At 42.5% G+C, this 15,750-nt stretch overlaps 1 protein-coding gene across 5 annotated transcripts in view; it reads left to right on the top strand.

The window, feature by feature from the left end:
- Positions 1–606: 606 nt before the first annotated feature.
- IL20RA (interleukin 20 receptor subunit alpha) overlaps positions 607–15,750 on the top strand; it is a 43,942-nt gene continuing 28,798 nt past the window's right edge. For 2 of the 5 annotated variants that reach the window (XM_055391202.2, XM_055391201.2), the window contains exon 1: positions 1,699–1,713. Coding sequence is in view for 2 of the 5 variants with exons in the window: in XM_055391200.2 (XP_055247175.1) it covers positions 1,070–1,157 (88 nt within the window). In the remaining 3 variants the exon portion in view is untranslated. Of the gene's footprint in view, positions 1,158–1,698; positions 1,714–15,750 lie in introns of those variants that run through there. The other 3 variants (XM_055391200.2, XM_004044736.4, XM_019028678.3) reach the window with 3 other exon arrangements.

The following is a 15,750-nucleotide window of genomic DNA, read 5'->3' as shown; positions in this document are numbered from 1 at the left end:
CTCAAAAATAAATAAATAAATAAAGTTTAAAAGATTTAAAAGTAGAAAGTAAAAAATCATAGTAAGCTAAGGTTAATTTATTATTATTGAAGAAATAATTTTTTAATAAATTTAGCATAGCCTAAGTGTAATACAGTGTTTATACAGCGTATAGTAGTACGCAGTGATGTCCTAGGCCTTCACATTGACTCACCACTCACAGACTCAGCCAGAGCGACTTCCAGTCCTGCAAGCTCCATTCATGGAAAGTGCCCTATACAGGTGTACCATTTTTAAAATCTTTCATACTGTACTTTTGCTGTACCTTTTCTACTTTCAGACATGTTTAGATACACAAATATTTACCATTGTGTTACAATTGCTTGCAGTATTCAGTATGGTCACTTGCTGTACAGGTTTGTAGCCTAGGAGCAAACAACAGCCTGTACCATATAGGGTAGGCGTGTAAGAGGCTATACCATATAGGTGTGAGTACACTCTAAGATGTTCACACAAGAAACTCGCCTAAGACATTTCTCAGGAGGTAATCCTGTCATCTTAAATGATGCATGACTGTAAGATCTACGGCTGAGTGCCTAACTGTATATTGAGAAATAACGCTCTATTTCATCCGTCTTTCGATATTGAACTTTAACTGACCATCAGACCGGCCTGAATACCAGAATCTCTTTGCAATGCACTCGCCTCGCTCATTACCAGAAGGAGGTTTTACCTGCCTAGTGACCTGGTTGGTCTGGGCATGAACCCCGAGAGGTGGAAACTCTCAGACTCTCAGGACTGACAGCCGAGTGGCTGGGGACTATAAATCCGCGAGAACTGCCCTCGTGCTGCCATCCAGCTGGGTAGTCGGGGGAGCGCGCGTGGGGGCTCCGCGAGTCGCTCGCCCTTGGTTTCTGGGGAAGCCTGGGGGACGCGGCTGTGGCGGAGGTGCCCTGGGCCTCAGGTCGCCTGGAGCGTGGCACGCAGAGCCCCAGGCGCGGAGCTGGGGCCGCGCGGCCGCCCTTGGCCCCAGCGGGCGTGGGACTGAGCAGTCTGCTGCCCCCCGACATGTGACCCAGCCCCGCCGCCCATGCGGGCTCCCGGCCGCCCGGCCCTGCGGCCGCTGCTGCTGCCGCCGCTGCTGCTGCTGCTCCTGGCGGCGCCTTGGGGACGGGCAGGTAGGTGGGTCGCGCCGCCAGTTGCGGGTCGGGGATGTCTCCGGGCCGGGGCCCCGCCAGGCAAAGCGCGAGGCCGAGCTCTCCCCTCCTGCCCGCCGGCCAGGTTTCGCTTTCGGGCGGGCAGAGGACGAGGTGCGCGGAGGCCGGAGCTTCCAGCCCCGGCGCTGCAGGGAGCCCGGGGGACACTCGCCGTCGCCTCGCGCACCTTGGCTCGGGGTCAAGTTTGTAGGACTCCGCGCTCCGCACTTTCGGTCTCGAGAATTGAGGTGGGGTGGGGGGAGTTCGGTGGGGGGGGGGGGGTGGCGCTCTGCGCGGTGCCCACAGCCTATGACTTGGGGTCGGGGACGGTTACCATGCGGGGCCCCTCGCCGGCCAGTCCCAGGTTCCCGCCACCACCGCCGCGGCCGCGCGGAGGGGCCCCTGTGGATGCCGCGTCTCGGCCGCCGGGCCCCGCAGTCCTGCAAGCCGCGCGCCGCGAGATCAGCGCTTCAAAAGCCAAACTCCCCGAAAGGGTCAGGCCCAAAGAACAGGATCCAGAAAGACGCAGCTTCTTAAAGTAAGCTCCCCCTGTCCTGGGTACGCCGTTGTTTCCTTTGCAGTTATGACCATGTACAGATAGTGCTCTTTGATTTTTCAGAAATAACAAAACTTTTAACTCGTTTACGACATAAGGTAACTGAAGAGCTCTTTCGTTTTGTTTGGTTTTTAAGTTTAAATTCTCTACCAATTGGAATCCAGTAAACGAGAATGATTCATTAACCTGATTGCTTTTTTTCCCTGTATTTCTCGTACATGAGAAAAAGATTTTTTTAAAAAACAAAAAACAAGATATCCGGGATCCCTTTTTAAAAAAATTATTTTAAAAAACAACAACAAAGCTTCTCCAAATACTGTGCTTTGTAGACACTTCGTTCAGGACCCGCTGTCTTTTAACCCAGAACTGAACAGTAAGAGTGAATGCAGGAAGAAAGTTGACGGTGAATCTGGAGTCCTTGGTAGTTAAAGAAAAAGTTAAATTCAATATAGTTACAACAGTAAGAAAAGTATGCACACAGATCTTGGAGAGATTTTGAACGATAGCTATTATACATAAAATATTTTATCTTTTAAATTTATCAGAAATTATAGTTATTTTGCCTTTTAATATTCCCGGGTAGCCTGAATGGGAAGAAACGACTGACGTGCAAATATTGAGCCTTCAACTAACAGACAGAAATTTGTTTTTATTTTTAATCGAAGAGAGAAGCTGGGCGCTGTGGCTCACACCTGTAATCCTAACACTTTGAGAGACAGAGACATAGGCAGGAGGATGGCTTGAGGTCAGGAGTTTCAGACCAGCCTGGGCAACATACGGAGACCCCTGTCTATACTAAAAATTAAAAAAATAAAAATAAAAAACTAGCCAGACGTGGTGGCAAAAACCTGTAGTCCTAGCTACTCCGTGTGCCCAGGAGTTCCAGACTGCAGTGAGTTATGATCACACCACTGCACTCCAGTCTGGCCAAGGGTGAGACCCTGTCTTTGGGGGAAAAAACAAAAACAAAGAAAGTGAGAGAGAGAAATAAAATTGTTGGGTGCTGACATTACCAGGTAGTAATGTTCTTGACTTCAAAATAAAATTTGCAAAACAAAACAGTAAGAACTCTTTTCTGACCCAAGAGACCTTGATACTACTTTCTTAGCTCTTCTTAGGGTATTCCCGTCCTCTCCTGGGTCTTTGGGCTAAGGTCTAAGGACTGCTGGGAAGACCACCTTAGAAGATGTATGTAGTTACCTGGATACTACCTGCTCTTAACTGAAGGATTATCTACAATGTCTTCTGCACAACGTGGGCTTACTAAGGTTCTATGACTTTGCCACTCTCAGGTAGATTAATGCTTTAATGCTGTCATTTTTTGAACTTCTAAAAATTTTCATCTCACAGCTCAGTGCCATATCAGGCTGTAAAATACCAAAACATCCAAAGAGGAAAAAAAAAAAAAAAAACTCAGCATGTCATGAACCTTGTAGGGAAATCTTGGTATTTCATTTCAGATAAAGTTGTAATGGAATTCAAAATGTCTACGCAGCTCCCTCAAGGCAGGTGCAACACGCTGTCATTCACTCTTGGACCCCTCCAGGGACAGAATTTCACAGGGAAGTTTATCCTTATGGCTTATCAAACTCTGCCCTATTGGCCATTCCCATATCCTGTCCTCAGGAAAGATAAAGAACCATGATTAGCATAATATAAACAGGCATTTAAAGTCACTAAGATAGAATGGGAGATGGTGACTTCTCAGGTCATCTGCCTCCTCTGCTGAAAGCCCTTCAGAGGCTTCTACTGTTCCTGGAATCATTCTCAGTTCTTCTACAAGATCCTGTGTAGCCAACTCCTGCCTGTCTCTCCAGCCTTATCTCACACCACCTAATTCCTGCTATCCTGGCCTTTTTCTACTTCCCAGAGCAAGCCAAAGTGTTTCCCATCTCACTCATACTGGCAGTTCCTCTGGAAGTTCCTACTGGAGATTCATACTGGCAGCCCCTCTGCTAGAATGCTGCTGTGCCACTCTATTCCCGGCTAACTCCTGCTCAGACTTTGGCCTCTCCTGCCAATGTGCTTCCCTCAAGAAGGTCTTCCCTAGGGAGTTCAACAATGAAAACACATGGACACAGGGAGGGGAACATCACGCACCGGAGCCTGTCGGGGGGTGGGGGCTAGGGGAGGGATAGCGTTAGGAGAAATACCTAATGTAGATGACAGATTGATGAGTGCAACAAACCACCATGGCACATGTATACCTATGTAAGAAACCTGCATGTTCTGCACATGTATTCCAGAACTTAAAGTATATATATATATATATTAAAAAATAATAATAACAGTGTCTTCCCTAAATCCCCAAAGAGGAAAAAAGTATAGCTTATGATGTCTATTAACAAATAAACTTGAATTTTAGAGCTTTAGATTGCAGTCTAAATACCAAACAACAACTATGCTTATTAGAATGACTTAATGGAGTAAGAGTATTCGTCAAAATGTCTCTTCTTTGATACAAACATGGCAGCATTCCGTATTTTATTTCAGTGAGAAGTTATTCCAGGACATACTTCACTCACACACACACATACACAGAGACATAAATGATTCTAGTGAACTAATTAAACTTGCAGAATTATTTTCTTTTTTTAACTTTTAATTTTGAACTAATTTGGGACTTGCAGAAAAATTTCAGAAATAGCACAAAGAATTCCCATATCCCTCTCACCTAGTTTCTCCCAATTAAAACATCTTATGTAACCATTGTACAATGTTCAGACCAGGAAATTAACACTGGTATAACACTACTCACTAAACTATAGACCTTGCTGGAGTATCACCCATTTTTCCAGTAATGCCCTTTTTCTGTTTCGGGATCCAGTCCAGGATCTCCCATTACATTTAGTGGTCATGTCCCCTTAGTCTTCTCCAACTGGTGACAGTTCCTCAGCCTTTCTTTGCTTTCATGACCTTGATACTTTTGAAGAGTCCCAGTTACCTCTTCCTTAGAATATCCCTCAGTTTGGGTTCATGTAAAGTTTCCTCAAGCTTAGAATGAGGTTATTCAATTTTGGCAGAAATACCACATAAATTGTCACTTCAAAGGATCTGTAATATCAACATGTCTTCTTATTGGTGATGTTAACCTTGATCGCTTGGTTAAGGTGGTCTCTTCAGAGTTTCTTACTATAAAGTTACGATTTTTCACTGTGTGACTAATAAATATTTTGCAGAGAGATACTTTGAGATTATGCAAAAATCCTGCTTATCCCCAAACTCACACCCAACTATTTTTAGTATCTATCGGTGGATTTTGACTGCAAAAACTACTATACCTAGTAGTGATTTTTTATTTCACTCTTTTTTTCCACATTTATTCATTGGAATTCTATTACAAGGAAGGGTCATCATTTTTGCCTTTTTAGGTATTTATTCAATTGGTTAAGTATATCAGTATGGACTCATGGATGTGTCTTCTTCTTTCATTTATAATCCAATACTATCATTATCAGTTTTATTGCTCATGCTGTTCCAGCTTTGGCCACTAAGAGTTCCTTCAGTTTGGCTCCTGTGTCCCTCTAAGGAACCCCATCTTTTTTTGAGCACTTCATTAACTTTCTAGCACCAACAACATTCCAGACTCATCTAGTGTTTTCCCTGCCCCAGGCCTGGAATTAATGACTTCCTCAGGAAGCTCTGGTTCCTTCTATTGGAGAAAGGTGTTTAGAAACCAAGATCTGGGTGTGAGGCATGCTTATTGCTACTGGAATGTTGTTTCTAGGTGCTCTCGGTGGACGGAGCTGGGAAATATGTGTGTATAGACTAACGTAGTTATACACACACATCTATATTTCTGTATGTATCTGTGGGTGTGTATATATATTTAAGACCGTGAGTTTGTAATGGTGCCACCAATTTCAGCCTAACAATCAAGGTTCATTCTAGCCTTCCTCTTTCATTTACAGCCTCTTTGTCTAACAGTGAGAAACCCAGATGTCATTATCTACAATACAATAGGCTTATTTGCCTGATTCTAATATAAATAGTTTCAGGATTGCTAACTCATGCTCTTATGAGAAAAACATGTACTTACTAAATTATAGCCTTTATGTACAGTTTTCTGGTCTTAAGCTTTATAATATCCCATGAAGATACTATTGACCAAAGTTACCCGGCTTAGTCCTTTTTTTTCTTTACTCCTTTTGGTGTGGTTATTCTATCCAATTGGGATAAGTTCAGTTCATTTGTTAAACTGCTTGTATTACAATTTGGGTTCCCCCTCATGCTAGTTGTTTTGTTTGTGGCATTTGGGGCATTTGGCAGCTAGGTGAAATATTACTGTGCTTATAAAAGTCAGAGCTATACAAAACGGTTTTTTCAGAGAAGTGTGGCTCCCTTCTGAGCCCTACTACCTCCTTTCTATTCCTCACCATACCACCACCTCTTTCCCATTACACTATAAATGTGATTACGATGTTGTACTTACACTGTCATTGTGATATTCTGACATCATTTCTACTTTGTTCTTGGTCCACATTCCATGCCATCTCCTTCATTTCTTGTTTATTTTTCCTGAATTTCTTTTGCACCAATGAGCAAATACGTGTATGTTTTAAGATCCAGGTCTAAATCTGATTTCTGTACTGCAGCTAATGGAGGATTTGCTCGCTCAAGTGTTCTTTTTATCAAAAAAGCATGTCTTCTTTTCCAGCCTCTCTCCTATTGCCCTTCAAGCAGACTTGGGGTGATTTCTTATCTGTAGATTTGCAGGCCTCCTGATCTATCAGCTTGAGGCCCAGCCCCAGCCTCCCCAGAGAGTATCATGTACCCAACATCCAAGCTTATGGCTACAGATATCTCCAGCCTCACTCCTCACAATGTGCACTCTTCCTGCCTAGAACTACTCAGCTTCCTATAGAACGAATTCAGGAAAGGCAGTATTTGCGACCTGGAGAGCAGCCAAGGAGATTGGTTACCCATGGAAAGCAGTATGGAATAGGAACGAGGTAGTAGGGCTGAGGAGGAAGCACCACTTCCCTGATTATACCTTTTCGTTTAGCTCTGACTCTTAGAACCATAAGGTAGGACATATATATTTCACTTACTCATAAACTGTGGGTAAAGACAATAGGCAAGTGGGATTATTGCTTTAAAATTAAGATTTTAGTATAAACATTTCAACATAAAACTTTTGCTGTTTTTATAATTTTTTAATAAAACTGTATATCTCTATGTTGCCTTTTTTAGTGCTTGGCATAGTATTTTTCACAAAATGGTTGTTCTGTAAAGTTATATGGCTTTCTTAAAAGCAACTTTCATTATATGCGTTACATTTTAAAAATGACTTTCTATTTGCACCATTTTCTTCAAAGTACAATTTTACCAGGTGTCATTGACATGTTGACTTCCATATTGATTTAAAAAAAATTATCATCTGAGGCTTCAGGCAGCATATATTTTATGGAGTAAAATCGCATTATCCATCTTAATTATAACATTATACTTTTGCTATCATCGTGATGTTCTGACAGCATTTTTACATTTTCTTAGTCTACAGTTTATGACACAACACAAAATTTGATACCAGAAACATGAATTAAATCACTTTAATCAATTCCAAGGTCTATCAATTACATATAAAATTGGAGAACAAGGCCAAGGGCAATGGGTCATGCCTGTAATCCCAGAGCTTTGGGAGGTTGAGGCAGGAGGGTCACATGAGGCCAGGAATTTGAGAGCAGCCGGGAGAAACCCCATCTCTACAAAAAAATTTCAAAAAATAGCCAGGCTTGGTAATGCCTAGCTGCTTGGGAAGCTGAGGCAGGAGGATCACTTGAGCCCAGGAGTTTGGGGCTGCAGTGAGCTATGATCGCACCACTGCAACTCCAGCCTGGGCAACAGAGCAAGACTCTGTCTCAAAAAAAAAAAAAAAAAAAAAAGGAGAACAAAAGAACTATAGAAAGAAAGTATGCTAGTCAGAGACATTAAAATTAAATACTGCTTTATCTTTCAGAATTCCTTTTGATGTAGAAACCCAGAGTTGACAGGACCTTAAAAGTCACCCCACCCAGCTGCCACTCTCTTGATTGTCCTCTGCAGCATCACTTCCAAGTAATGACCTGTCTGCTGTGTGAGCACCTCTCATCACAGGATACTCACTACCCTGCACCCAGGCAGGCAGGATGTCCTGTCACTGCAGATTTCAACTATTAAAAAGTTCTTTGATAAAATGAGCTGAGCCTTGATCCTTCAGTTTTCACTCATTGTTAGTCCTCATTCTAAGCCAATGAAGTCATGCTGGACAAGCTGTTCAGATCATTGAATTCAACCATCACATTTCCTCTGTGGCTTCTTTCCTCTCCAGAAAACCACCTCCCCAGAAAACTGCTAGGTGCCTTCTCTCTCCCAGTATTTCCAGTATATGTTCCAGTTTGTTTGCAATCTCTCGGGCTGACTTCCTATAGATCATGATGAGACTGCTGGTCTACGACCTTCTAAACAGTGAACCTTGGAAGGTTCATTTACCCTCCAATGATTCAGCATCAGGTTCCTGATGAACACAGGCCTCTGATGTCTAAAAGGCGCCCTGCTTTCTTATCTTTGTTGTCATCTATGAGACACAGACCCTCATTCAAACTCAGAATTTCGTATTAGTACAATTTCATTTTGCTCTGGAGGTGATTTTGTTTCTGTTTGCTTCTTACAGCATAGAGAATGAAAGTATGGGATAGTGTTTTATCTAGAACTTGTGATGATGGTCTTAAATGCAACTAAGGCTAGTCTTTTCTGAAAGGACAATTTTTATTGACTATAAATATTATCTATACGAAATTGGGTCTATTTTTTGAGGGTAGCAATCGCTGCATTACACTTTGCACCACCAAAATGGATACTTCAATCACTATCCACTGTTCAAGCAAATGCCAGCTCTACCCACAACACAGAGAAAAGGCATACTTAGTTAGTCCTGTACAGACTTGTGGGGAAGCTTTGTTTATACTTCTTGATTTCAACATGTATACCATGTATACTTTTCACCCCGCTTCTTCTCGGCTGCATAGTCCAAAGTTCCATTCCATACAGCTACGTTTGCATTTTGATGACGTGGGATATTTTGGCAGCTATGTGCTCCTAGTTAAAGCATTTGTTTACATTATCAACCCTATTTAAATTTCCTCCTTACCAACTTTGCAGGGTTTTCTTTTGTTTTGGTTTTTTTGCTCAACATCAGTCCCCTCATCTTCACTTTCAGGAGACTCCAGCAGCTCTTAGAGCATTCATTTTTTTTTTCAATAAACATTGTGCTCATTGTTGAGGAAAGATACAAGCAAGCAACAGACACCTACTCTATTAGCTTCTCAAGGCTGCCATGGCAAAGTGCCACAAACTGGGTGGCTTAAAATAACGCAACTTTATTGCCTCACAGTCCTGGAGCCTGGAAGTCTGAAATCAAGGTGTCAGCAGGGTGGGTTCTTTCTGAAGGCTGTGAGGGAGAATCCATTCTGTGCCTCTTCGTGCTTCTGGTGGTGCTGGCAATCTTAGGCACCCCTTGGCTTGTAGACACAACACCCTGATCTCTCCCTGATCTTCACATGGCATTCTTCCTGTTTGCCTTCACATAGTCTTCCAGAAGACTCTGCGTGTCTGTCTGTGTTCAGATTTCCCTTTTTATGAGGACACCAGTCATACTGCATTTCGGCCCACCTTGATGACCTCATTGTAACTTGCTCATCTCTTTAAAGACCTTATTTCTGAATGAGATCCCATTCTGAGGTACTAGAAGTTAGGATGTCAACATATTTCTTTTGGGCAACACAATTCAACTCATCACATCTACCATACCCTCAAAGACTTATAGAGTAGCAAGCAGGATCCATGGGCTTGGCATCTATGGTGGAAAAGAATCTGTTTTCTCAGCCACATGCAGTGGTTCCTCCTCTCCAACATGTTTAGGAGTCTGTGTCCAGTGAAGGAAAACTTTTGCAGAAGGGTGAGAGCTGAAAGCCTCTACTGAGAATGTTGAGGGCCCGGACGAGGTCTTCTCTTGTGCTTTCCGTAACTTGACCATAAGGCAGAGCTGTCAATGGGTACTTAATAAAGACTAAAGACATTTAAATTTATCCAGCAGAGGAGCTCACTCTTCTGAGACCTCTGCCTCCCATCTTGGCTGCTCTAGGGAGCACTTGCCCTGAGAAATCCTCTCCCTTGTTCCAACAAAGACCATTTTCATATGTAAGGCATAACTACCCATAGTCTTCCAGCCCAGCATCCCTCTCCCTTTCCAACGAACCCATCTGTGTTGCAGAATGTCTATAAATTATCTACTAAATGCTCAACGTATTATTTTTAAAATTAGCTTATCAATTTTAAGTGCAAAGTAGAATATCACATGCAGCCCATAATGTAGGGAATGAGGTATTTGAAGTGATCAGATTTAACAAAATAGGATTACCTCAATACCCCATGCATCCATTTTGAGTTTTCAAAACATTTAACTATATCCCGACTCAGTGTAATTTCTAAATAATCCTTCGAGTGCTTTTTGCTCACTCGTTCATTCAGTGTCGTCCTTTTATACATATGGGGAGCTGTTCTAGGCTTCAGGGTGAACAAGAAAACAAGAGCCCTTTCTTCATTTAGTCTTCAGAGAAATATAGACAAGTAAGTGATTGCATTAAAATGTAAATGCCAGAATTGAGGAAAACAGTTTCTTTAGAAGCATAGGATAAGACACCTGATCTAATAATGGTGTCAGGCAGGGCTTCCTATAGGAAGGTCCTTTAAACTGAGACTTATAAGAGTTGTTGGTTAATTAATATACATGTATGCATATGTATATATCACATCACATTCTCCTTACTCAAGGATAAAAGGTGAATCAGAAAAGAAATTTGATATCCAAGTAAATGCCTTTCTATGAATAAATACCTTAAATACTTTTAGTAAAAACCATATTAATTCAATCAGTAGTCATAAGTAGGTTGCCATCTATGTTATATAAAATATTTATAATTCAATATAAATTTAAATCTTTTTTAAAATGTGGTAATATACACCATGGAATACTATGCAGCCATAAAAAGGAATGGGATCATGTCCTTTTGCAGGGACATGGATGAAGCTGGAGGCCATTATCCTCAGCAAACTAACACAAGAACAGAAAACCAAATACCACATGTTCCCACTCTTTTTTTTTTTTTTTTTTTTTTTTCTGAGACGGAGTCTCGCTCTTTTGCCCAGGCTGGAGTGCAGTGGCGCAATCTCGGCTCACTGCAGCCTCCGCCTTCTGGGTTCTCACCATTCTCCTGCCTCAGCCTCCCAAGTAGCTAGGACTACGGGCGCCTGCCACCACGCCCGGCTCATTTTTTTTTTATATTTTTAGTAGAGACACGGTTTCACCATGTTAGCCAGGGTGGTCTCCATCTCCTGACCTTGTGATCTGTCCGCCTTGGCCTCCCAAAGTACTGGGATTGCAGACGTGAGCCACCGCACCTGGCCCACATGTTCTCACTCTTGTGTGGGAGCTGAACAATGAGAACACACGGACACAGGGAGGGGAACAACACACACCGGGGCCTGTGAGGGGTGCTGGGGGAGGGAGAGCATCAGGATAAATAGCTAATGCATGCAGGGCTTATTACCTAGGTGATGGGTTGATAGGTGCAGCAAACCACCGTGGCATACATTTACCTATGTAACAAACCTGCACATTCTGCATATGTATCCTGAAACTTAAAATAAAATTAAATTAAATATAAAAAATAAAATAAATTCAGGTCTTTTAAATTTAAATATTAGCAAACAAATAAAGCTAAGTCCTGCTATCAGCATATTCCATATATAAATTACCAAGTAGTTAATATTCCTTTTCACATACATTTCTTTCTTAAAACACTAAAAATGAACAAACAAACAAAAATCCAATAATAGCAAAATCCCATGGAAAGGACGATTTTTCTGAGTGGTAGTCATCTAGTAGGTAGGAGTCAGGAGTTTTGTGACTGTAGGACGCTGACCTCAAGATCATCGGCAGCCTCAACAAGCCACTGTGGTCTGCGGCTCTTTGCAACACTCACTCAAACCACAGTAATCAAAAGGCACACATTATGCTGTGGCTTCTGACATAGGTACTATTTACCACTTCCTGAGTCAACCCAGTCCTTTAAGGACTCTGTTAACTTTCATGAACAAGATCAAAGGGACTGTCTTGCCTGGTCCAGTATCCAAGTTGTTTCTGGAGGTGTTACAATGAAACAGTGAATTGAATAGCGTCCTCCCAGAAGTAATTTCCACCTACAACCTCAGAATATGACCTTATTTGGAAGTAGAGTTTTTGCAGATGTAATTAGTTCAGAATTTTGTATTGGTCCATTCTCGCCTTGCTACAAAGAAATACCTGTGACCGGGAAATTTATAAAGAAAAGAAGTTTAATTGGCACTTGGTTCTACAGGCTACACTGGAAGAATGGTGCTGGCATCTGCTTGGCTTTTGGGGAGGCCTCAGGAAACTTACAATCATGGCAGAAGGCGGAAGGGGAGCAAGCATGTCACATGGCCTGGGCAGAAATAAGAGAGAGCAATGGTGGGGAGGTGCTACACACTTTAAACAAACAGATCTTGTGAGAACTCACTCACTATCAGGAGAACAGCACCAAGGGGGTGGTGCTAAACCACTAATGCCCACTTTGTGGGCATTCCATTCATGAGAAATCCACCCCCATGGTCCAATCACCTCCCACCAGGCCCTACCTCTTACATTGGGAATTTTTAGTACTTCAACATGAGATTTGGGCAAGGACACATATCCAAACTATATAAGATTTCATGATGAAATCATCCCAGAATTAGGGTGGACTGGTGTCCTTGTAAGAAGAGGACACCACATGAAGGCCAAGGTGAGCAGAGACTGGAGTGATGTTGCCATGAGCCAAGGAACACCTGGGGCCACCAGGAGCTGAAAGAGGCAATGAAACATAGTTTTCTAGAACCATCTGAGGGAGTGTGGCCCTGCTGACTCCTTGATATCAGACATCCAGCCTTAGAGCTGTGAGATAATGAATGTCCATTGTTTTAAGCCACCTAGTTTGTGGTACTTTGTTTTGGCAGCCCTAGGAAACTAATACAAGGGACTTGGACTCTTCTTTGTGGGCATCTCTTCATTATTGTCCTTGTTTTATCCTGATTACTCTTGTTTTATATCTTGTGGCAAAATAATGTAAGTACCTCAAAGAGCCAGTCTTCTGCAAGTCCTGTTCAGCATATGGAATCTCTGTTCATTTTACTGCATTTAGTTACGCAACTTTATCAAGGCATAATTCGGCCTTGAAGAGGTCTGATCCTAGTCCTGGTCACCCTCAAAACAATTCATCATTCTGATAGTGTTCTTGATGGCTACTGAACACTTCCATCTGCCTGGTGTGTGATTGGAAAGTCTGAGATTCCAGTTGAGATCGTGCCGTCAATCTCATTTGCCTCCAAATTCCAAGCAACAATCAGCAGAAGTAAATACTATTCATTATTTTCTTGAAAGTTAAAAGAAATGCAACATTGAAATTACTGTACACAAATGCTTCCACCGAAACAGAAAGTGAGAACTTGGAGCCAGGATCTCAGGGCCACGTGGAAAGAATAGCAATCGGGAAATCAGAGGATGGAAGTTCAGCCCCTCCTCGTCCACTGCCCTCTGTGGGCAAGTCACTTACCTTGAATTGGCTTTGGTTTTCTCATCTATGAAGGAGTAGGGTTCCATGATTTCTGAGGCCCAGAGATGACCACTGCCTGGGCAGTAGCAGGCCATCACTTCACCTGCCTTGTGCCCTCCACCTGCCTGAGGGAACCTGCCCTGTCACTCTGTCCTTGGGGCTGGCCTTTGTACCCTGGTTCCCACCAGCTGTCTCCTGTCACTGAGACTAGCCCCTGCCTAACCCTCCACATTTCTTACATTTCCCCCAGGAGTCTCCCCACATTACCACCTATGCAACAACACAACAATCTTTTTCCTCTCCACAGAGCTTATTCTAATTCATACCAAGTGGATACCATACTGGATTTATTTTCTTTTTTTTCTTTTCTTTTTTTTTTTTTGAGACAGAATCTTGCTCTGTCGCCCAGGCTGGAGTGCAGTGGCACAATCTTGGCTCACTACAACCTCTGCCTCCCAGGTTCAAGTGATTCTCATGACTCAGCCTCCCAAGTAGCTGGGATTACAGGCACGTGCGCTGCCACGACCGACTAATTTTTGTTTAGTAGAGATGGGGTTTTGCCATGTTGGCCAGGCTGGTCTAGAACTCCCGGCCTTAAGTGATCTGCCCACCTCGGCCTCCCAAAATGCTGTAACTACAGGCATGAGCCAACACACCCAGCCTCATACTGGATAACCATCCTCTTTCATTTTCTTGATCACAACCTGATACAGGATTATACGAAGGACATAGTTCTGTAACAGTGAAGCATCACTTGATGATGGGGATACCTTCTCAGAAGTGTGTCCTTAGGTGATTTCATCCTTGTGCAAACATCACAGAATGTACTTCCCCAAAGCTAAATGAAATAGCCTACCACTACACACCTAGGATACATGGCATAGCCAATTTACTCCTAGGCTACCAACCTGTACTGCATGCTACTGTACTGAATACTGTAGGCATTTGTAACACAATAGTATTTGTGTATCTAAAAATAGATACACATCTTATATATACATCATCTTATGGGACCAGCATCATTGACTGAACGTCGTTATGCAGCGCGTGACGTTATTTCTGAAGTGTGCACCAGTGGTTTAAGTTGATCTTTGAGCTAGCAGTGCCGTTACCCAGCTACACCCAGCTGGACATTGTATCATCCAGGGCCCCAGCAACAGCACTGTTTGTTAATTTACTGTGGCTGTTATGGGCTGAAAGGTAACTTGTGCAGGAAGGGTATCCAGCATAGGTGAGCGAATTGGATGTGCTTGGAGGAAATGGGCTGTTTTAAGTCTTTTGATGTCCACTGCCATTGGCCTGCCATTTGCCTGCTTCCCACAGATAAGTAATTCGTGGCAATGTTTATTACTGATAATAATGGCAGTTATTCATATAATAACAATAGTTATTGTTAATGGTAAGGAACAGTAAATATTTACAATGAATAGTAACTGTTGAGATGGGTGGCTGGGAGGAAATAAGTATAAAAGGTGAGAATGGGTACGTAATAGTGGAGGAGGTGAAGGGGAGGTGATGCTGAAAGCATACTCCAGAGATGTCCGAGGAGTGTTTGAATCATCCCTGTACTGATCCACTGGGCAAATTGAAAAGTTACTACATCTGAGTATCGGGAACCTTTTTTTTTTTTCATTTTTTCCCTTTGAAAAAGAAAAAGAACCAACTCTTGGGGTTAATCAATAAACCAAAAATATTTTCACTGCCTTTCTCAAATGATTGGTTAAGATTAAATCATTTGAGAAAGGCAACAAAAATAATGTTAGTTATTGCCTTGTCCCACTGTTCCTCTTTCTTTACTCCTTCTATCCTTCCTAAGGACAATGTCACATGTGCAAGTGTAAATTAAATACATAAATATAAAACTTTGGGAAAGCTGATGATGGGGACATGTGGTCTTTATGAGTAAAGGAGGCACCCAGAAGTGTGTGTCATGAGGGAAAAGAGTTACACTGTTTTTCATCCATTAATCTTATTTATTCTTTGCCAAATAGCCTTGCTGTTGCTTTTCAGCTTATTGAAGTACTTACTGATATATGCATTGAAAACTGGTGGCTGAGGATGGTGGCTCATGCCTGTCATCCCAACACTTTGGGTGGTTGAGGTAGGAGGATCGCTTGAGCCCAAAAGTTTGAGACCAGCTTGGGCAACATTAGTGAGACCCCATCTCTACAAAACAATGTTTTAAAACTTAGCCAGTCATGGTGGCATGCATCTGTATTCCCAGCTACTCAGGAGACTGAGGAGGGAGGACCACTTGAGCCCAGGATTTTGAGGCTGTAGTGAGCTATGATCATGCCACTGCACTCCAGCCTGGGTGATAGAGTCAGACCCTGTCTCAAAAAAAAAAAAAAAAAAACACAAACTGCTGACA

Source organism: Gorilla gorilla, chromosome 5 (genome assembly GCF_029281585.2).
Source record: "Gorilla gorilla gorilla isolate KB3781 chromosome 5, NHGRI_mGorGor1-v2.1_pri, whole genome shotgun sequence".
In the NCBI taxonomy this organism is placed as follows: Eukaryota; Metazoa; Chordata; class Mammalia; order Primates; family Hominidae; genus Gorilla; species Gorilla gorilla.
Note: the sequence above shows the minus strand (reverse complement) of the source record. Positions and strands in the feature narration are given on the sequence as shown.